We start from the raw sequence: 20990 nt of genomic DNA on the forward strand, positions 1-20990 counted from the left end.
AGGAGTGGCCCCTGGCCAGATCTCTCCTGCCCCCACACGGCCCCGGTGGTAATGGGTGGACCAAAGTGCCCAGAAGAGGGCCATGGCGTCTCTGAGGTGGCCCACATGGCGATGACTGAGGAGTTCGCTCCGGACCAAGCGTCTGGTGCAGAGGAACACCGAGCCTGGGCTGGAATCCGCCCGGGAGCTCCCTGGGCCGAGCCTCTTCCGAGGGCCAGTGTGGCACAACCGGGAGACACTCGGGACTCCCTCAGCTTTGGGTCCTATGGTATCGTGTTGACGCTGGTCACCCACTCAAAGTGACCGTCTAGATTTCAAGTTCAGTAGTAAATGAAATTTTAAAGGATAAAGAACGCATCTGCGCTGCTTCGAGGGTCTGTCTGGCTCAGGCCCTCTGTCTGCCTACCAGGACCTCGTCCACCCGCTGGATGTTCCCGCACTGGGCTATGTCGGGCTGCCGTGGAGCTGAACAGATCAATACCGGTCAACCACCTCCCTACCCTGACCCAGTGCGCTCTGGGGTGCCGCCGCCGTGGCCGCTGGGCGTCCCCTCCACCCATCACCCATCACCGCGGCCAGAGAGGTACGGAGGCACCACCCTGGGGCTCTCAGCTGCCCGCCCTCCCGGCTTCTGGCCGCGCCCCAACATACCAGGTAGCCCGCTTCCGTTGACCGGCCCCCCTTGAAGGAGAGCGGAAGGTTATCACTTTCGACGTACGTACAAATGAACTCGGGGCGCCGCTCCCGCGCAGGAGTCTCCCCATCACCCCGGGGCTGCCTCCCCGACTCCCGCGCTCCTTTGAGATGTTGGCTCCAGCTTAAGCGCACGTTCTGCGCCCAAACCTTTACTTTCCGACTGTCGATCCACGTCCATCTGTCTTTCCGGCCTGCCCTTCCAGCCGCTAGCCCTCTCCTCCCTCCGGGTCCCCACCCGCGCTCCGGTCTTTGGAGGCTGTGGCAGCCTTCGAACCGCTGATGAAAAACGCGCCTTTGTGGCAACCCTGCGCGCCCCGGTGGCCTCCGGACGCCCTGGTGGCCTCTCGGTGCGTCCAGGCCCCGAGGGCCCGGCAGTGACCGGCGGGGCCGAGCCCTTCCGCGCGGCCCCACCTCTGGCGTCTCGGGCACTCGCAGAACCGGAGCGGGCAGGGGGCGGGTGCTGCTCCTCCGCAGGGGAGTGGGGACGAGGCTGGGCTGGTGCGCGCGATGCCTCGGAGCCTCGAACTCCGGAGGGCGCGTTTGGCTGGGGCGCGGCGTGGGCGGCGGGGGATCGCAGCGCCGTGGGGCAGGGAGGCGGGGCTCCGGTTTGCGGCGGGAGCCTCCGGCGGGTTAACACTCGCTAGGCGAGAGTGGGGGCGAAGCGCTACGGCGCCGGGAGGAGGCTCCTGTCCCGGACTCCGCGTTAGGCCGGAGTGGGGGGCGCGGTGCTGCCACGCCAGTGTTCAGCAGGGGGCGCTGCTCCGGGCGTTGGGCGGGGGTGGGGTGGGCGAGGAGGGGGGGCCGCGACTTGCTGCGCACACTTCCCCCATTATTAAACACTATGTTCAAAAGGCGCCGGGGGACTTCCCGGAGCCACGGAGCCCGCGCCGCCCGCCCGCCTGGCCCACGGAGCCCATGGACCTGAGCGCGGCCGCCGCGCTGTGCCTCTGGCTGCTGAGCGCCTGCCGGCCCCGCGACGGGCTCGAAGCGGCCGCCGTGCTGCGAGCGGCGGGGGCAGGGCCGGTCGGGAGTCCGGGGGGCGGCGGCGGCGGCGGCGGCGGGCGGACCCTCGCCCCGGCTGCGGGCGTCTCCGCTGCCCCGACCGCCGCGGCTCCCGGAGCCCGCGCCGCGCGCCGGGCCGCCGGCTCCGGCTTCAGGAACGGGTCGGTGGTGCCGCACCAGTTCATGATGTCGCTTTACCGGAACCTGGCCGGGAGGGCTCCCGCCGGGGCAGCCGCCGCCTCCACCTCGGGCTCTGGCCGCCACGGCCGCGCGGACACAATCACCGGCTTCGCAGACCAGGCGAACCAAGGTACTCACGCCTCTTCTGCGCCCGTCCGTCCTGTCCGCTCCTAGGCTGAGGCCACCGCCAGAGCCCGAGCCCCAGCTCCAGACCCTTCGGGGCGCGGCCCCCCCCACGCCCCAGCCTCAGGTGGTGGAAACTCCGCCGAGGCCCACGCACCCGAACCCTCTGGACTGTGGCGAGAGACGCGGCAGCTCTCGGGGCTGAGCCCGTCCCTCCGCCGGATTGCCCTGGCCCTGCCGGCCGGCGGGTCCCCTCGAGGAGCGGCAGGATCGGAAGCAAGAAGGGGCCCGGGCCGAGAGGGACGGCGCAGTGATGGTGGTGGTGGCCCAGGCTGTTGCATTGCAGCAAACTCTGCAGCTTCTAGTCTCCTGGGGGCCGCATAAATTGGGGGGAACTCAGGGGAATGAGGGAAAGAGGCAGGCTGAAGTAAATGGCCCCAAGAGAGGCTGGTGGCATCACCAGGTACACGGAGGTCCCCTCTGGGCATTCTGTGTCAGGGTGGAGCCGTGGGGCTACGGGTGCCTGGGCCCCCCCAGGACAGCCAGAGGTGGAGAACTCCAGGCTCCAGAGGAGGAGAGGATGGGCAGTGAGCCCCTGCCCGAATGCAGGCCTCGCTGGGAGCAGGCACCCCACCTTACTCTGCCCTGGGTCCTTCAAAGGTAGGACGTGGGTATGACTGTGGTGGTTGCTGTGTGTCATCTGGATTTTATTAATCTCTATTGAAGTCATTAAAGCAGACAGATAGGGAAAATTTAACTAATTTCAGGCAGAAATGCAAGTAATGTTGGCCTTAATTCTATCCAGTCAGAGACCCAGCATGGAAGGCAGGAGGGAAAGAAAGGGGAGTAGGGCTGGAAGGGAAGCAGCAGACAGGCCGAGCCTGGGAGAATCTGCTGGCCGCACACCCCACACCCTAGCCTGGGAAAGAGGTAGAGGTGGTGCAGTAACCAAATCACCCACCTCCTCCGACACACACGATGCCTACACACAGACTGCTTTGTTTTGGGTGCTGGGACAGCCTGGGCCCAGATGGTCCTACGGTGCAGTGGGAAGTCCCAAGCATTCTCTGAAGGCCCCCGGGACTGGATGCTGGGGTACTCCTACCAAGCCTGAGTCCTGGTGTACAGGGCCAGGGAAGGCCCCAGCCCTGAGGCTGCTGTGTGGGCGCACGGGATAGAGGACAGATGGGTGTGCAGGACTCTGAGCTGCAGAGGCACCAGCTGCTCTTTCTTAGGTAGAGTCAGGCCTACTGATAGCTTCAACCTGAGCTAAACCTTTCCTGTGGAGCTCTGCTTGGCTGGCAAGGCTCTGAGGGCACCTTTCCTTCCTCCTTCTGGAAGGAGGGCCTGCGGGGGCTGCACCCTGGAGCGGAGAGATGCTGCAGGGGAAGCTCAGGAAAAGTGCTCCAGGGAGCCCTGGGGGAAAGCAGTGGCAGGGAGGAGGCCGCACTTGCGGAGCACTTTGGGCCTCCCTCTCTCTCCACTCTGTGGTTCAACTTGGAGCAGGGCTACCTGAGGCCCCCAGAAGCCACCGGCAGAGCCCAGACTTTGGACCTCAGGAGGTGAGGGCCGGCGGCGGCAGTGGTGGGTGAGCAAATCTCCAGTGGTGGGGCAGTCTGCACAGTCTCTCCGAGTTTGGGGCAAAACGAAACCATATGACCCTCTTCAAAGGGAGCTCCTTATCTGCTGCTCGGTGGAATTTCAACTTTTTTTTCCTGAGCCCCAATAGAAAAAAAGTGCCCACGACCAGAAATAAAACCCCCAAACTCTGAGAGAGCAGGCATAACGGAGGGAAAGAATATGCCAAAGGATCGGTGGGTCCTGGAGGCGAGACGTCCTTGAGCCGCTGACCTCAGTGCGGCAAGGCAGGCAGTCCGGGGCTGCCCCCAACCCTTCAGAGAAGCTTCCTTGCCCTCCTCTGCCGCCTTCCCTCCTCCAGCGGAGGTCGCGGAAAGCAGGGAGAGGCTAAACCAGGGGTCTCCTATCGCCAGCAGCAGCGCTCACCGCTAGGAGACCTTGGGCCGAGCCGGGGCCCCTCCCTATCTGGGCCTTAGTTCCCCTTCAGCATAGCCGGGAGGCTGGATGCGCCAGAGGGTCTGCAGCCCCGCTGACGCGTTCCCCTCTGGACGACTCGCACGCAAGGCCCAGACTGCACGGGAGATGGTGGCCAGCAGGAATGTCCAGGCTGAGCTGGGGAAGAGAGGTAGCGCAAGGAGCAAAGTTTTCAGGGGACACGAATTTTCCGTTTTCGCACAGCCGGGACTTCGTGGCCTCAGCAGGGCAATAATGAGCAGTCCCGGCCCAGCGCGGGACCTCGCCCTGGCCTCCGGACCCTGGAAGAGGCTCAGGACTTCTGAGGCGCCCACCCGGCCTTCGCCCCGCCACCCGCCCGAAAGTCTGGCTTCCGATCTAGGCCCCGCAAACCCGTGGCTCTGGGTCAGGCAGCAGAACTGTAGTGTCATCGGGTGTAGGGGTGTGGTCCTGGCCCCGGGGCTCGGCGGTCAGTGAATGCCCGTGGGCTGTCGCGGTGGCAGAACTTTGGCTCGATGAACCGAAGCCCCGGTCCCGATAATCAATAGTCAGGGCGAAGGCTCCCTTTACTCTGGGCCAGGCTGGCAGCTTTCTGGCCGGGCCGGGACCCGCGGGCGGGCGCCGCCTGCCGCGGGCTCGCTCCCGCATCCCGGGCAGTGGGGCTCTTTGCAGTTTGGAGGCCCCGCGGCCGGGAGGGAGTGCGGGCTCCGCTCTCCGCTCTCACGGCGCTCTTTCTCTGTCTCTGCCCGACTCCTGCAGACGAATCGCCCGGCGAGACCGGCCAAAGCTTCCTGTTCGACGTGTCCAGCCTTCCCGACACCGACGAGGTGGTGGGAGCCGAGCTGCGCGTGCTGCGCCGCGAGTCCCCGGAGCTGGGCCCTGGCGGCGCGACTCCCCCGCCGCTGCTCCTGCTGTCTACGTGCCCCGGCGCCGCCCGAGCGCCCCGCTTGCTGCACTCGCGGGCCGCCCAGCCCCTGGCCGGAGCGCGCTGGGAGGCGTTCGACGTGGCAGACGCCGTGCGGCGCCACCGCCAGGAGCCGCGCGCCACCCGTGCGTTCTGCCTCTTGCTGCGCTCAGTGGCCGGTCCCTCGCGGGGCCCGCTGGCACTGCGGCTGCTGGGCTTCGGCTCACCGGGCAGGGGCCGCGCGGCGGCGGAAGAGCGCGCTCTGCTCGTCGTTTCCTCCCGCACGCAGAGGAAGGGGAGCCTCTTCCGGGAGATCCGCGCCCAGGCCCGCGCGCTCGGGGCCGCGCTGGCGGCGGAGCCGCCGCCCGACCCGGGACCCGGCACGGGGTCGCCGACGGCGGTCATCGGCGGTCGCAGGCGGCGGCGGACGGCGCTGGCCGGGGCGCGAGCGGCGCAGGGCAGCGGCGGGGGCGCGGGCCGGGGCCACGGGCGAAGGGGCCGGAGCCGCTGTAGCCGCAGGCCGCTGCACGTGGACTTCAAGGAGCTGGGCTGGGACGACTGGATCATCGCGCCGCTGGACTACGAGGCGTACCACTGCGAGGGCGTTTGCGACTTCCCGCTGCGCTCGCACCTTGAGCCCACCAACCACGCCATCATTCAGACGCTGCTCAACTCCATGGCGCCCGACGCGGCGCCGGCCTCCTGCTGCGTGCCGGCGCGCCTCAGCCCCATCAGCATCCTCTACATCGACGCGGCCAACAACGTGGTCTACAAGCAGTACGAGGACATGGTGGTGGAGGCGTGCGGCTGCAGGTAGCCTGCGGGCCCGGGGAGGGGGCGGCCGCGCCACCCAGGACCCCCTGCTGAAGGGCAGCTGCGGCCGGGGTCTGCCGCCGAGCGTGGGTGCGCATCGGACACTGGCCCCGGGCCCGCACGGTGGAGGGCGAGCGCACGTTCACACTCACACCAGCACTCACACGCACACACTCGTTCACTCATGCACACATTTACCTTGGGCAGCACCCAAAGCCCTGGCAAGAGACGACCTGACGCTACCGAATGCGTACTCACTCTGCAAACGCACCATCGCACCCACCGCCCCCTTTTGGAGAGAGGAGGCTGTTTGTGTTAACGTTACAATAACAGGCACTAAATGGGGTAGAAATGGGTTAGGGAATTGGGGGTTCCAGAATGGATGAATTAATGGGGGTACTGGAGTTTTATCTCACCCGTTTTTGTCTGTGGCTGAGTGTGGGGGAACGCCCGGCTGGGTGGCTGAGTGCCTGGTGTTGCACCTGGAATGGACAGAACGGCTGTCATGCCCTTTCCCAAGGTTTGTGTTGCATTTACTCTGGGAAGGAACCGCTGCAAAAAGGCATGTTTATTCTTTAATTTAAAAAAATCTAACGTGCCCCTTCAATTTTGAAAGGGAACATTTGTCCTAAAGAATTCATGGTGGAGCTACCCAGATCTTTGCAAAGGTCAGCACTACCCTTTTAAAAAAGTCAGTTCCAATTGGGGATGATCTAGAATGTGGGAAAAAATGTTTTTCTTTGGGGGGGGGAGTGAAATGGAGGAGAGATTATAAACTGCCAGTCTGAACTGATATGAACTTGGGGGGGATGGCACGCGTCAGGTTCTGAAGCTCCTAGGCTGGGCAGTTCAACGTGGTGGCGGTGCCTTGGGGGGTGCTGAGGAGGAGGCTTAGTGCAGTGGCTGGGAATGGGGGAAGGCGGGCAGCTGTGCCTTTTCCTAGAGACCTGCCAGGAGGTTTTGCTAAGGAGCTGGGAAAGAGGCTCCTAGGGCTTTGAAAGAGGTGGGGAGGCGTCTCGGGGCGGGCGAGCGGGCTTCTGCAGAAGACTCAGGCTTGTCTGCCAGGTAGGCGCAACCCTCTCCAAATGGTGTGCTCAGAATGGGCCAACATGTGCTTGCGCTTAGCTATCAAGTCTGTGTTGGCTTTTACACGCTTTCACTGTGTTGTTGCTGTAAGTTTTGGCAGTGTGATAGTAACGGGAAGTGAAGCAACACAAAAGTGCTTTTGTGAGATTTCAGCTCCCCACAACCCAGTGGTTCAGAGCAGGAGGAAGCCCCCCCCCCCGGCCCCCGCCCCAATGTAGAGGGGCATTTGCAGCTTGGCTGTTGTGGCCCCTTCAGAAGGGCGGAGCCTTGGTGCAGGGGGGAGGGCAGAGGTGGAAGCCTCTTCCCCCAGTCCTGTTTTTGTCTTGTTGATGGTAGGACTGCTGGTCCTTATCTAGGGAAGCTAGAACATGCCAGCCTACATTGTTTTATTTGGTTCATTTCTGCCCCAGAGTCCTTTGTGGCCTTGTGTAAGTGGCTGAGAGAGGGATGAGAAACAATTTGGATTCCACCTGTCTGGGGCTCCGAGGGCTTCTTTGAAAACCCCTGCAGCCCTCCTGAGTACTCCTCTTTAAGGCTGTGTTGGGCTTTCACCTTTGGGGTCCCTGAGAAAGGCATCCATTCCATCTTCTTGTCTTGGATGCTAAGGTCCAGATGAGTTATACAAATTTTAATTCTCAGTGATTAAACATTCAAGAGGGAGGAATACTAAGAATTTAGATACAGCTACTTTACTTAAGGGCTCCACCTGAGTCCGTTCTATCCCGTAAAATTCCCCTGAAGGAAAAGAAAATACATTTACAATGTGAATTTATATGCTGTGGCTATCTGAGTAGCCATAAATAATGAAAAAATGCAAGTCTCTTTAGGTTAAAACACACAAAATTCCCGAGGTGGCAGCTACGGTACATCTCCCCCCAATTTCAGTGACCTGTGGTCCCCTTACATTTATGGATTTTGCCAGAGAACCTTCGCTTTTCTAAACTGTTTTTAATAATTGCATGGTGATTGCTCTGTCATAGCGAAGAATAAAAAAATGACACTAAAATATTAAAGGTTGTAGTATTTGAAGTTTTAGAAAGGGAGTTAATGAAAAAACTAGCTATACTTTGAAGAAATTCTAGGTTATTTAATATCTTGGACAAAAGGAAACATTTTGGTTCTTTTTTAGTGACTCGGAAAAACAAAGTTTTGAGAAGACCTGTTTTGATTTAGCCTGAGCTTTTTGTGGCAGGAAAAAAAATGTCCATTTTCTCTGTGGGTTTTTTTTTTTTTTTCCTGATGACCTCCTTCTACCAAGTTGTGTTGTAAGTGGTGTAGGAAGTAGGCATCTTCCTGCATCTGGAGGTCCCGGCTGCATCCAGGGTGGGGGTTGTCCATGGGCAGTGACAGTTCCTCGGATCATCTCAGATGTCCTCAGGGTGTCCTTGTTTACTGACTAGAAGCAATGCCTCCGGGAATTGCTCTGGAGCTGCCTGTCGCCCCCAGGGACGACCTGTGCCTGCCACAACTCTGCTTGGGCCTCTGGCATCTCAGAGTTAAAAGTAGGTGAACGGAGAAGATGTGTCACACTTTGTAAAAGTGACAGCAGAAGGGCCACTGCACGTGGAGGCAGACGTGTTTTTGCTGCTGTGATGTGGTTCGAGCCGCTTTGCCAGGATTTGGAGAAGGATCCTGCCGGCGCAGCTGGGAGTGCCCTGTACTGACTGTCTTCTAGGCAGGGGGGGTGTGGGGCCAAGTCACTCAGCTGGAAGCCCCAGTCCCCACCCTCGGGAGAGCTGCTGGCAAGCAGGGTTAAAGCGTGTCAGCACTGTGAGCGAAGGCAGCGTCCCTTTCCCAACTCAGGGCCCCCTGGGTCTGGGGCCACCACAATAGTCTTCCTCAAGTCCAGCGAATTTTCCATTTTGTTGGGGGAGACTTGTGCACTTTCGGTTGAGACCATGTGAACCACTCCTTCCTGCTAGAGAATAGGGTGGGCATCCCTGCTTGGAGAGCACAGGGCGGGCCAGCTGAGGCCCAAGGGGGTTGGTGCTGGGTTTGCTAAACACGAAGACAGGCTGGTCAGTGCTGCTGGAAGCCAGGCTTCTGTATTAAGGGAGACACGATGCCCAAACGCTTGCCTGGTTGAATTCTGGCTTTCCAAGCAGCAGGGTCATGTCCTCCCGAGGGGGTGTCGGGCTCTGTTGTCTCAGCTTGAGCTCTGTCCATTCCTTACGCACGGACTCCCCTTCATCCTAGTGTGCCGCCATCTTACTACCGCAGTGGCATGGGGAAAAGAAGAGCGTGGACTGTGTGATGTCGAGTCAAATTTGGCAAACCCGGTGCGGTGACTGCTCCCAGGACAGTCTCCCGGAAGTGTCAGCAGGAGCGGGGACCTTGCTGTCAGTGCTGAAGGGAGTACGGACCACCCTGTGGATGTAATCAGAGTGTAACCCAAATTCCCCAAGTCATTTACCCTGTTTGTAATTTTATTGAAACTCATAGCAGAAAATAACCCAGGACTGTAGACTGATTTTCTTCTTAAAGCAGGGAAAAAATTGAATTCTTTCCAAGAGGAGCTTGTGCACAGAAAAAGGCAGACTCTTGCCTTGCTTGAATCTGGTCTCCAGAAAACGGGGTGAGAAGAAGAGCCAGCACGATAGCTGTTTCTGGGTCACAAACATCATGGGGGCCTCGCTGATCTCCTGAGAGTGCGTCGGTGGGGATGCAGAAGCCTCCCCGGGCTCAGAAAGCAGGGCCCTCTCAGTGGGCCTGGGCCAGGAGGCTTCAGGCAGGTGCCCAGTGGGCTGGGAGGATTGAGGGTCTGGAAGGCAGCCATCTGTCACTGGCAGGGAAGGACCTGCATTGTCCCCTCAGGGGTCTGGATTGGGAAGGGAAGAGAGGCAGCTGACAAGTTGGAAGATGTTGGGAGTGAGATGGGAGAGAACTGGGTCCCTCTGAGGTGTGTCTGAGCTGCACTGGTGTGTCTGGGGCCTTCTACGTACCCAGGAGGGAACCGCCCCACTTGAGTGTGTGTACGTGTGTGTGTATGTGTGTGTGTGTGTGTATGTACGGAGACTTCTGCAAAGAGGTGTTTCTGTAGTCAGGGGGTCTGTTGGCAGGACCGCTTTGCACGCTGGTCTAGGGAGCACTTCCTTCCGCCAGGTTGGAAGCTCTGCATTCCAGACAGGCCCACCAGGTAAGAGCTGTGGTGCAGAAACTTTCTCCTTGCTCTAAGTCGGTGATAGGAAGCTGAAACAAGTCGTTGAGAAAAACAAGGACAAGCTTCTGATGGTCGAGCGAGTCCCAGGCACCTTGCCGCTGGGTAGCACAGACCTGCCGGGATGTGGCTGGCTGCTTGGTTTCTGCGTCTCTATTCCACCATCTTTTGAGCCGTCGGGGAACAGGAGCGTGGCCCCGGGGCAGCTGGAGATTTGGCCAGGCAGGAGGTGGGCCGGTGGCTGTCCTTCTTTGCACAGTCGCCTCCGCACTGCTCCATCGGGCCTGCGGTGGCAGCGACCACACCCAGCTCCTGCAGCTAGAGCCGGGCCGGATGCCTGTGCTGAGCCTACACCCTGCTCGGCCGCTTGGCGGCCAGAATCTAGAACCTCGTCTGAACCTTCTGGTCCTGAGGTGTGCTTGTGGTTGACAGAAAGCAGATGCCCTGGGAGGCTTATTCGTGGGAGTCCTGCTGAATTGGAGGCAAACACAAACCCATCTGAGGCACAGAGGCTAACCAGTCCCTGAAGCCGGTCCCCGGGCTGCAGGATGGGAGGGGGCGTGGTGGCCCGGTGCACCTGCACACGGCGTGCGGCCGTCTTCTGTCCGCGCACGGCTTCCCGGCGAGCCTGGCCTCTCGCAGACCTCACGCGTGGGCAGCCCTAGCCTGGACTTGTCAGCCCAGGGAGTCTGAGAAGCAAGTCTGACGACGTGCAGGGGAAGCCTTTCCCGGTCTGCGTGCTTGTCTCCGAGTGACCGAAGGCTGCCGAGGGCCGAAGATGACACACGCGTCCCAGGTTTGCCCGGGAGCTCGGGACAGCAGCAGCATGGCTTGAGATGAGCAGGCTGGTTCGAGGATGGGGTGCACCTGCAAGACAGGGCTTATTTTTCTTTGCAGTTTACATTTCCGGGTCAGGGCCTGTCAGAGTCCGAGGAAAGCCAGCCATTCAGCATTCTGTTTAGAAAATGATGATACATGTTCAGGGAGAAAGCAAGAATGTATTTTCTGGCTGGGAAATCCTCGAGGGTTCCAAGCCAGGAACAGAGACTCTGGAAGGTGGAGCTTCTCTGGCTTTCTCCACCTCGGGTAAGTCACAGATCCAACATAAGCTTCCTTACAGTAACGGCTGTTTTGTTGTTGTGGTTGTTGTTCGGGGTGGTTTGTTTTGTAGTCCACTTTGACAGTAGTGCAAAGAGCTTCTGTGTTTTCTGTGACAAAGAATCATAACTGAGTCACTTTAGGTCTTTCAGCTGAAGTATTTCGCCCCAAATGAAAAGTTAATACATCTTTTTTTTTAGAAGGATTAGCATACTGACTGCAACTTGCCGTTCATCAGAGAATAGGGGATTCAGAAAAGTTTGGGAAGCTTTTTTTTAAAAAAAATACCTATCAAGGGCGCCTGGGTGGCTCAGTTGGTTGAGTGACTGCCTTCGGCTCAGGTCATGATCCTGGAGTCCCTAGATCGAGTCCCGCATCGGGCTCCCTGCTCAGCAAGGAGGTTGCCGCAGAACACGGGCACCAGCTTACGGCATGCCCCTCTTTGTGCAGGCTCTGCGTGGGCAGCGTCGTCCGGCAAGACGGGCGCCTGCCTCTTAGCCAGTCCCTTGACTCTGCCGCCAATGCTGTGGTTCTAAGGAAATGGGCAAAACTCAAAGTGACAGCTATGCCATCACAGCTCAATACGCACATTCCAGCAGCTGAAGACAGAATGTATTATTCTGGGGGCCTGAAGTCCCTTTCCTTTCGCAGTGATACCCACTATTTCTCAGCTCAGCTCGGCAGTAAGATGGGGCAGGTGGTGAGAATTGTAAACTCACTGAATGCAAGCTGAAATCCCCTTGTCGGCAGTCTTCCAGCTCTGGTCTGGCCGGAGCAGAGCTCCGAGGCTTGGGGGCTGGAGACCGGGCCATCTCCCCTCTGCTCCGCGGGGTGGCTGGGGCAGCAGCCGCTGATGTTGTGAGTGCTGCCCACGCCCAGGCCGGCTGGCAGGGAGCTCAAGGCCAGGTACAAACCCACTGTGTATATGTATTCTCAAGTTTAAATAGATTGTACATATTGGAATGTAAATGAACTGTAAAACAGCAATCTCTATTTTTCTTGACAGTTATATAGCAGTATATATTTGTTAAACGTGCTCTTGTATGCTCTTCACATTAACCATTTTAATATTTTGTACAGATAAGTTGATTAAATATTTTATTGATAAACCTGCTCCTGGCTGGCCTTCAGAGAACTGTGTTTTGCCTTGTTATTCAGCCTTTCTCTGGTCGTCTGCTCCCACTGCTGCGCACTGAGAACAGAAGCCGGCCACTTAGGCGGTAGGACACCTGCATGGAAACGGGGCTCCGTGGTAGCTCTGGGCCTGTCGGTCTTTATGTCCACCGCTCCCCCTTGAAACAGCTTCGGCTGTCACGTGCTTCGGGTCTTCGTGACTGGTGTGGCTCCCTAGGACACGGCACAGCCCGTATTGCAGGAAGCCACTGCACGGGAAGGTATCCAAGCTCGGGTGCGGGGGTGAAGGGGCCAACATGCAGCAGAAAGCATTTTCGCTTTAGAAAACTAGCACCACCATGTGTCGCGAGTGAGCGTTGTCCTGCAAACACAGTCCGAGTGGAAAAGTTTTGCTCCATACACAGCAGGCTGCAAAGCCTGAGCACCCCCACTCTGAGGCTGCACAGGGAGGCCTCTGCGACCCACACAGCCACAGCAATGCCTAACTGCGGCAGCTTCCTCTGCAGGGCCTGTTACATATTTTAGGGAAACCAACAGCAACTGCAGCTGCTTCAGCAACGCGGCCGCTCTTGCTCAGGACTCTTCAGACGAGTCCAGCGACCTGCGCTCTGTGGCACCACCTCGCATCCTTCAGGACCTCTCCCAGACCGGGCGGGAGAGGACCAGCCACTCACAGCTTTTTCCTGCAACACAGGAAGGAGAAAGCTATTTCATCTGTTCCTCCTGTACTTCTGGGAGAGGATTAGCGACAGAGCAGCTGTATGGGGAAGGTGACGGGAATGGCTTGGTACCAGAATTACCTCCTCTGGGACATGGGCGCGGCCAGGGGGAGCCCCCTTCCTGCAGAGCAACGTCGGCTGTTCCTGCCGCGGGTCAATGCCAGTCCCCATGGTCACGTTTGTCTCTCTCTGGCGAAAGGTAGACCAAGAAAGTCTGCTCCCCTTCTGCTTCTTAATTTCATTACTACTAAATAAGGGAGTCTTTTTTCTTTGGAAGAAAATCATGTTCACCTTTCAAGTAACTCACTTGGTAGGTACATTCAAGTGTAAGATTTCAGACTCTGCCGTCAGAGTGTGAAGTCTTGTCATGATTGTTTATAAGGATCCTGGGTCGGTTCTTCATTTTCCTCTTTCTCGGTCTCCACGTGGCCCACCCTGGCATTCCGTGGTGAGGGGGATGCAGAGTCAGCAGACAGGGGGCAGTTTTGGGGAGAAAGGAAAGTCAGGGGTAGCATTTAGACGTTGATCCGCGTCCCCGAACACTGATGCGAGCAAGCGTCCACGGTCCACAGTGACAGACGCTAATGGGAGGTGCTGTCTGCCCGCTGCGCCTTCTCTGGTGGGTGCTGGTGTGCCCGACCCGCCCTGCGTGCCCTCTGCCTGTCCCTGCCCAGCAGCCGAGGCGGATGTGTGCCACCTGCTGTCCTGCCAGGCTTGGTGCCCCCCTGACCTGGTTGTGCGTGCATCGTGCTCCGGCGCCCCGGCGGATCCCACACTCTTCTGTACGGGAGGAGGGGGGATCTGGGGAGGAACTCCTCCATTGCAACGTGTCACCAGCGTGCAGCCTCGGACTGCGAGGCCATGGGTGTCTGCCAGTCCTAATCGCATGCAGGTGTGCAGCCCTTCGGCAGTGCCAGCAGGAGGAGGCCCAGCTGTGGTGTGGAGCCGGCGCAGGCTGGACTTGCAGAGACGGGATTCTGGTCCCTCTGTGTGGAGGGAGGCCCTGCAGGTGCACGGGCACCCCTGGCTGTAATGGACGCCCAGTCACCGGGTCACATTCCCATCCCGGGGAAGAGGAATTTTCCCATAGACTTACCCAGCAAGGAAGTCTGTCCCAACGTAGGGAGGTCAGCACAGGCCCCTTTGCCAGAATGTCTGAGGAATGCAATCCAAGATGAAAACGCTCTGCTCTGAAAGCCCCGTCTCATGTATTGTGGCTGTAATTCCCACTTGGGGTGCTGCACCGTTTTAGCGCTCAACAAATACTAACTGCATATTTGGTAGTTGCTAAGACTCAAACTCCAGAGGCTTTCTGACCATGGAAGAATGGAAGTAACCACTGCAGTTGGAGGGGACAAGAATGGCCACGAAGTGCGGGGGCCTTGCTTTCTGTGGTTCCGCAGTGCCAGAAAGCCACCATTCCATGTCCCCAAGTCTAACTGCCCCGGCTTTGCCCGGCTCAGCTGGGGAAAGGCTTCAGGGATAAAAGAGCTAGTCCACCTCCCATTTCCATTTACACATTCAGTCGTGAGGGACGCAGAGTCCCTGAGACGTGATTCCCTGAGAGTCTGACCAACTGAGAGAATTGTGTTTCTTGAGAGGTTGACTATCAGGTATGGTAGAAACTTGTATTGAGTTAGGTAAAGCTTGTTGAATATTCCGTGCGGCGGGCCCTATTCTGTAAGCCCTGAGAACATGGAGATGACAAGACGCAAGTTCCATGTCCTAGGACTCTCCTTTTAAGGGCAGAAAGGAGTTTGGCGGTGGGGGTGGGAGGGGCAGATTGGAAAAATAGAATTCCAGCAGTATCTGGTAAGTACTCCAGTAGAGACAAGGCCAAGGCACCCTGAGGGCTCAGAGGGAGGGAGCCACGCTAGGAGGCAGGAGCTGTTGGCCCTTGGGGCCGTGTCTGGGGGCGGGGGAGGGTAGGGGCACGGCCACGCTCTGATCTGGAGCTGTGGACGCCTAAGGTTTCAGAGCACATGTGTGGTCGGAGAGCTCAGCACCTGGAGGCCGAGTCAGCTGCGGCGGAGCGCAGAGGGTCACAATGAGGCTCAGCGGCCTCTGCTTTGACTCCTGCAGGCAGGCCTTCCTCCTTGCGATCAGCTGCCTGATGCACCGCGCCCCCCATGCTCCCCTCCCTGTTCTCTCCCTCATTCTTCTAAAACTATTCCCTTGTTACCAACTACCTATTCTACCCTGGGCCTGCTAACCGGGCCCTCATTTGCCCTTCCCTCGACTCCCTCGTCCAGACTTCCGCTCTTGCTGGGCGGCCCACGGTTGCCTCCAGGAGGCAGCACGGTGCCGTGGAAAGGGGAGGAAGCCTTGACTCTTGAGTAGAGGCTGCCTTTGAATTCCCACGGCCTCTCAGTAGCTGTGAGATCTTGAGCCAGTCACTTACCTGTCCCCTCTGTGACGGTCTGTACTGAGTACGGCCCTAGCCTATGGCCTACGGGACCACAAGGCTTAACTGAGACACTGAAAGTGCGGGGTGGCGGGGGGGGGAGGTGGGCAGCAGCTTCTTTCTGTGGGCTCTCTTCTCTCTCCCACATCACCCAAGCTCTCCCTGTCTTTCTGGCACTAGGAGCAGCCGCCTCCCCTCTCCCTCTAGGGCTTTCCTCTTCACAGGACTGCAGCAAACCAGAGCCTTCAGTCTGGTGGAAGAGGCCAGACCCGTGTCCCACAGTGGCTCCCCCCGTGGACCGGAGCCTTCACTCGTAGGAATCGCAGCCCCTTTGGAAAGGGACTCCTGCAGGACAGCTTCTGCTTTAAGGCCTTGGAGAGAGATCTGTTCACAGGACACACTTAGTTCCAGCCACTGACGCCTCTTTAAACCCCACCTCCCACGGGACGGAGCAGCCCAAGGATGTCCTCTTCTGTCCTGCAAGAGAAGGCCAGGACAAAGATGATGTCTCAGGTTAAGAAATGTTTTGCTTCCTGCACCTTTTCTAAATCCACCATAAGGTCCTCAAGGTGATGTTCCAACATCCTGTGCTGCATGTGGGAGGCCTGCATGGCCTGGGGCCAGAAAGCTGAGCCAGGTGAGCAACTGTTTCCCCCCCCCCCCCCCCCAATAGGAACCAGAAATGCTAAGACTGGAAGAATCAAGTTGCAGGCTGGGTGAAACCATGTCGAAGCTGAAACATCACTGGGTTGTCCGCTGCACCAAAGAGAAGAGACAGCAAAAGTCTGCTAGACTTTCCTTCAGGTACCATTTTACAGAACATCTACCATAAGACAGACAGGGTGCTAGATGCTGTTATGCATGACCTCAGTTAGCCCCATTAAAAACAAACAAAAACCCTCCCCAAATCTAACATTCTAACATCCCCAAATGAAAGCAAGTATTTTCATGGACAACAAGATGGGGGGAGGGGAGCCTCAGGGAGGCTAAGCCAATGTAGCATCGCAAACCCAGTAAATGACAGATCCAGGATGTGAACTCAGATCTCCACTTACTGCTTAGAAGAAGAAATTTACTTTCTGGAAAAGAAGCAATGAGAGACAGATGCAGGAGAGAGCATGGTGACTTTTTAAAAATTGCTTTTACAAGTTTCAAACTCATCTCAAACTTATAAAAAAATTGCCAAGTACAAAGAACATTTTCTTTCCTCTCTGAACCATTTGGAGTAAAATGACATGATGCCTCATCACCACCAGAAACTTCAGTGTGTCTTTAGTACAAATAAAGACATTCTCTTCGCAAACCACTGAAGCTGGAAAATTAACATTCATCTCTTACTCCTAGCTCATCTGTAGACCCCGATCAAGTTGTGCAAACTGTCCCAACAATGTTTTCTTTTATAAGAAAGCATCTGATCCAGAATCAAGTGTTACATTAAGTTGTCATGTCTTTTTAGTCTCCTTTAATGGAATTAATTTTGGTCGCCTGGGTGGTTCAATCGGTTAAGTGTCTGACTCTTGGTTTCAGCTCAGGTCATGATCTCAGGGTTGTGGGATTGAGCGCCTTGTTGGATTCTGCCCTCAGTGGGGAGTCTATTTGAAGATTCTCTCCCTCTGCCCTTCCCCCTACTTGCGCCAGCTGTCTCTCAAATAAATGAATAAATCTTTAAAAAAATATGGAATTAACTTTAATATAATGTAGGGTGAAGAGAAATCAAGCCTTTGGAGGTCCCTGGCTCTCCAAGGGTTGGGTGGAGAAGTGGATGGTGAGAGGTCCCTAGCCACCTCGGACACGAGTCCAGAGGGCCATGGGAGCTGCCTCTGGAAATCCTCTCTGTCCCCTGGCCCGGGGCAGCCTGAGAACAACCTGTGGGCACTGGGTATGACTCCAGCTTAGACTTTTCACTCAGCACTAGATAAACCCTTATGAAGCTAAATCTTTGACAAGGACAATCCGTGTGGTTGACTGGTACATACAGGCAGAAATGCTTCTGGAAAATGAATTTCATCCACTGCTTATCAATTTTAGTCTTTTCTTTTTTATGATGATGATGTTTAATAATAATAATAATTATTATAGCCAATCTTTATTGAGAAGATACTCTCGGCCAAGAATTGTACTAAATGCTTTAATTTTATCATCCCACTTAATTCTTCCAACAATATGAGGTATGCTTTATTATTAATCCTATCTTATAAGTGAGGACACCGAGGCATGGAAAATTAGAGAAAGTTGCCTAAAAATCAGATGATGAGGCCTCCAGAATTCTTATACCGTATCATCACCTCATACATATGCATGAGAACATTTAGTGTTTTGTTTAATTCCTAATGAAATAAAATGAACTTCAATCTCCTAAAATCGGAATCTTCCTTCTCTAAAAGACGTACTGAGAAAATGGCTTTTCAGTTTAACAGAGAGACTGTGGCCTGAGTCTAACTCAGGAGGACTGCTGAGATTATACCCTCCTCCCCCAACACAGAAATCAGGCCAGGCAGTCATTAAGTGCTGGTAAAACATTTATTTTGCAAATTCATTTGGTGATCAGATGCTAAACAGAAAAAGCCCGTATCTTTTACTTTATATCATTTCTTTAAGCTCTGAAAAACCAAAATAAGACACAATGTCATACATGTAGACTTGTGAAATACGGAGTAAAATAAAGTAATGCAGAAAGAAAAGCTGGGGTGGTGTTATCCTTTTGAGTAGGTGTGATTCACTTGCTCGAATGCTTTAAGTCAGTACTACTGAGCATCTCCTATACACAAGGCACTCCAGAGCCATGAATCCTAAGCTTCTAAAATGAGACTTCCAGAAGGCCTCCCCACACAGAGGCTGATCAGGATTTTGTGTACAGCCCTGTGCCAGTGTGTGTCTCCTGGCTTCTCTCCAGGGCCAAGAGCACTCCTGGCCTGGGGCTTGGCTCTTCCCCTCTGAGAAGTCATTTGCTTGGATGCAGAAGCCATGCCAAGGGACAGTAACTCGTTCAACACTCACCACTGGGTTGGCAGCATATCAGAGCGGGATCTTTCATCGGGGCTTTAGGCTTTGAAAGGAAGGACAACATTCTATTGTTCTTAAGGAATGGTAACACCATGAGGGGTCTCCTCTAGGAGAAAACTGAATGTTTCTGATCAACTGTCAACTAGCACTGCTGTCAGTGGGAATTACTGGCCCCTAGGGTCCCAGGATTGAGTCATTTTAGGGAAGGCAGAAATATTATGAGCCTACTCTAGGCTGGAGAACAAGCTTCTTCTCTACTGGACCTCAAGGCATCCAGAGAAGGTGAAGTTACATAATTCATTATGGCTTATTTTGGTTCAGTAGTCAATTTCTTTCCAACTAACAAAGCCAAGGCAGAAATGTAGAACTCATTTATGGTAATTCTCTATTCAGCGACTGAAAGATGCCCTCTCAAAAATTACTGGAAGATTTTCAGAAGAAAAAATCATGACATAGCTAAGAACTCGGTCCTCGATGCCTAGCGTAGTATTTGGCTCATAGCTGGTCCTCAATGTAGTTTTCTTGGAAAAATCACAGCAGAGACAACTCCAGGAGACAGGTACAGGCTGGCTTTGGGACACCCAGGGCCTCCACATCCTGGCCCTGCAGGAGAGGAGCCTGCAGGGAGCACACAACCTGGCAGGCTAGGGCTCAGCACAGAGCTTGCTGGTTGTCTTGTGGCAGGAGGCAGTCAGGATTCTTCAACAACTCTTACCGGGTTCCTTCGCCAAAGCAATGTCTGGTGAACTTTATTCTCTGTCTAACGCAGGAAGATCAGGAAGTCTCACTCCTTGGGGGAACTTCTTGGAGATGCAGACACGTGGTGCCTCCCCCACTGATGTCGGCTCTGTTTGTGGTTTATGACATGCTGCAAGGTGGGAATGGGGAGGGAGGGGGAGTGGGGAGGTGACGGAGGCCATGCTGGTATCCAGCCTGATTCCGATGACCTCAGCCAAGACCTGTAAAAAGTTAGTCTGGGCTGATCTTCAGCTTGTCTTTAAGGGAGACCCAGGTCCACTTCCAAGATCCACTACTCATCACTTCCTGCTACTGGACTGTGTGTCCTCATGATCTCATACACTTACATATCTGACTCTACACTTCACATTCACTGATCTCTTTCACATTTTCTAGTAGGTGTTTCATAATTTCTTCTAGGAGAGCCTATTGTACATGGTAAGTGGATTAAAATCAACTAAATTTAGACTTCCTTTTGTCTGCAAGGATCCTGCTAACATCAACTGCATGGTGCCACTGGCGTATCTCACGGAAACATAAGGAAGGGGTCTTGTTTAGGTCACTGATCACTGTGTTCCCTGAGTCTTGGAAAATGTGCTGTTAAACCTGTGGTGTATTTCATCAATTGTGTTTACTTCGGCCGGTAGTATGGGGAGCTAGCTGGGAGCTGATAGTAAGCCAAGAGGTTCTTTTTTGTTTTTCTCTTCTAATATCAAACATAACAATGAACACTTGCCGACTAAGGATACTACTAGCTAGTAAGAGAAGGCACAGCACTGCTGCTATGTATTATCTGTCAGTGATGTTTCCAGGTCAGTACTTATATTTTAGACAGATCATCCTTTAGCCAGTCAGCTACCATGTCAGCCATTTCCTGGGGAAAATGGAGGATAAAAGCATGAGGTATTTTTTTCTCACAGAGTCGAAAATCTCCTTCTGGAAAATCTTTCTTTATGTCTTCATAGTATTCCGTTGGACACCAAGCATCTGTAGTTCCATAGTAAAATGTAAGCTAAAAGGCAAGACAAAAACATTTCATTAGCAAACATTTTCCTCTTCCAACACAAACATGACACCAGCAACCTGCAGTGCTTTGAAAACAGCTCGCATCCCTGGCCCTGTAGGCTAGTCCCCAGGCTCCCTCCAGAGCATGGCTCTCTCAAGGCCGTGACCTTCATGGTGTACAGGAGCCAATTAAGAGGCATCTGATGGAAAGAAACCCATCCCCATCTAGGGAGAGTCTTATGTGAGAGATCACCCATGAGTCACTAAAAGGACGTGCCAGCCAAGTTGCGTACATCGAGGTTGGGATGGGCACTGGAGAGATGACTGGTGAGGACAAGGACGAGTTACTGAGACATAAACACTGAGTGACTAGTGACCATTCATTCACTACACACTTCACCGTTTCCATGCACCCACATGGTAGGCAGATGCAATAGGTTTGTTGAATGCATCCAAAGATGAATCAGATAGACTCAGGCTTCTCAATGTAGCAGATGAAAAGTGACCAGAACCCTGGTAACATTTCTACGAATAGGCTCCGTGTAGCAGGAGAGCATGTTGATTCAGTGGGCAGGTAACATACTCATACTTCAGGTGAGAGCAAGCAGCTGCATGGAGACAGAGTCTCCGTGAAGACATTATTAAGACCCTTAATGGATACTGATCTAGACCTGCTCATGATACACACACACACATACACACACACACACAAATATACACAGGTAACCCCTGCTTTTCCAAAGTCTGTGTTCTGCTGCTTTGCTTTTATGAAATACCTATGTTAGTACCTATTTTTGCCAACTGAAAGAAATCCAAAGAGATTTTCGCTTTTATGAATAAAGGCTAAAGGTGAAAGTAGTGTTCAGTGTTTGTTTGGCAGTGGGCAGGTAGAGAGGC

General features: G+C 55.3%; 2 protein-coding genes across 6 annotated transcripts in view; one reads left to right on the forward strand and one right to left on the reverse strand.

Moving 5' to 3' along the window:
• Nucleotides 1-1133: 1133 nt before the first annotated feature.
• On the forward strand, nucleotides 1134-12199 carry GDF7 (growth differentiation factor 7). 2 transcript variants are annotated; one of them, XM_064571910.1, is made up of 3 exons: nucleotides 1136-2008; nucleotides 4792-5749; nucleotides 9032-12199. In XM_064571910.1, exons 1-3 carry the CDS (start codon nucleotides 1204-1206, stop codon nucleotides 9087-9089), a joined length of 1821 nt encoding a protein of 606 aa, XP_064427980.1. In that variant the 5' UTR covers nucleotides 1136-1203; the 3' UTR covers nucleotides 9090-12199. The 2 variants fall into 2 exon arrangements, with proteins under 2 accessions (XP_045739671.2, XP_064427980.1); XM_045883715.3 differs by having other exon boundaries at nucleotides 1134-2008; nucleotides 4792-12199.
• A 5649-nt stretch (nucleotides 12200-17848) lies between these two features.
• Nucleotides 17849-20990, reverse strand: part of LDAH (lipid droplet associated hydrolase) — a 112622-nt gene continuing 109480 nt past the window's right edge. For 2 of the 4 annotated variants that reach the window (XM_045884170.3, XM_045884169.3), the window contains one exon: nucleotides 17849-20100. In XM_045884170.3, coding sequence (XP_045740126.1) covers nucleotides 19909-20100 — 192 coding nt within the window. In that variant the 3' untranslated portion in view covers nucleotides 17849-19908. The remainder of the gene's footprint in view (nucleotides 20101-20990) is intronic. The other 2 variants (XM_064571911.1, XR_010405448.1) reach the window with 2 other exon arrangements.

Source organism: Mirounga angustirostris, unplaced genomic scaffold, assembly GCF_029215605.1.
Source record: "Mirounga angustirostris isolate CCGP_5_RB_7025 unplaced genomic scaffold, mMirAng1.0.hap1 SCAF_10, whole genome shotgun sequence".
NCBI classification, from domain to species: Eukaryota; Metazoa; Chordata; class Mammalia; order Carnivora; family Phocidae; genus Mirounga; species Mirounga angustirostris.

Coding starts and splice junctions, on each gene's coding strand:
- GDF7 (XM_064571910.1), top strand. CDS start 1,204: ATGCCTCGGAGCCTCGAACTCCGGAGGGCGCGTTTGGCTGGGGCGCGG. Junction 2,009..4,791: donor CGCAGACCAGGCGAACCAAG/GTACTCACGCCT, acceptor CGACTCCTGCAG/ACGAATCGCCCGGCGAGACC. Junction 5,750..9,031: donor GTGGAGGCGTGCGGCTGCAG/GTAGCCTGCGGG, acceptor CCTTCATCCTAG/TGTGCCGCCATCTTACTACC.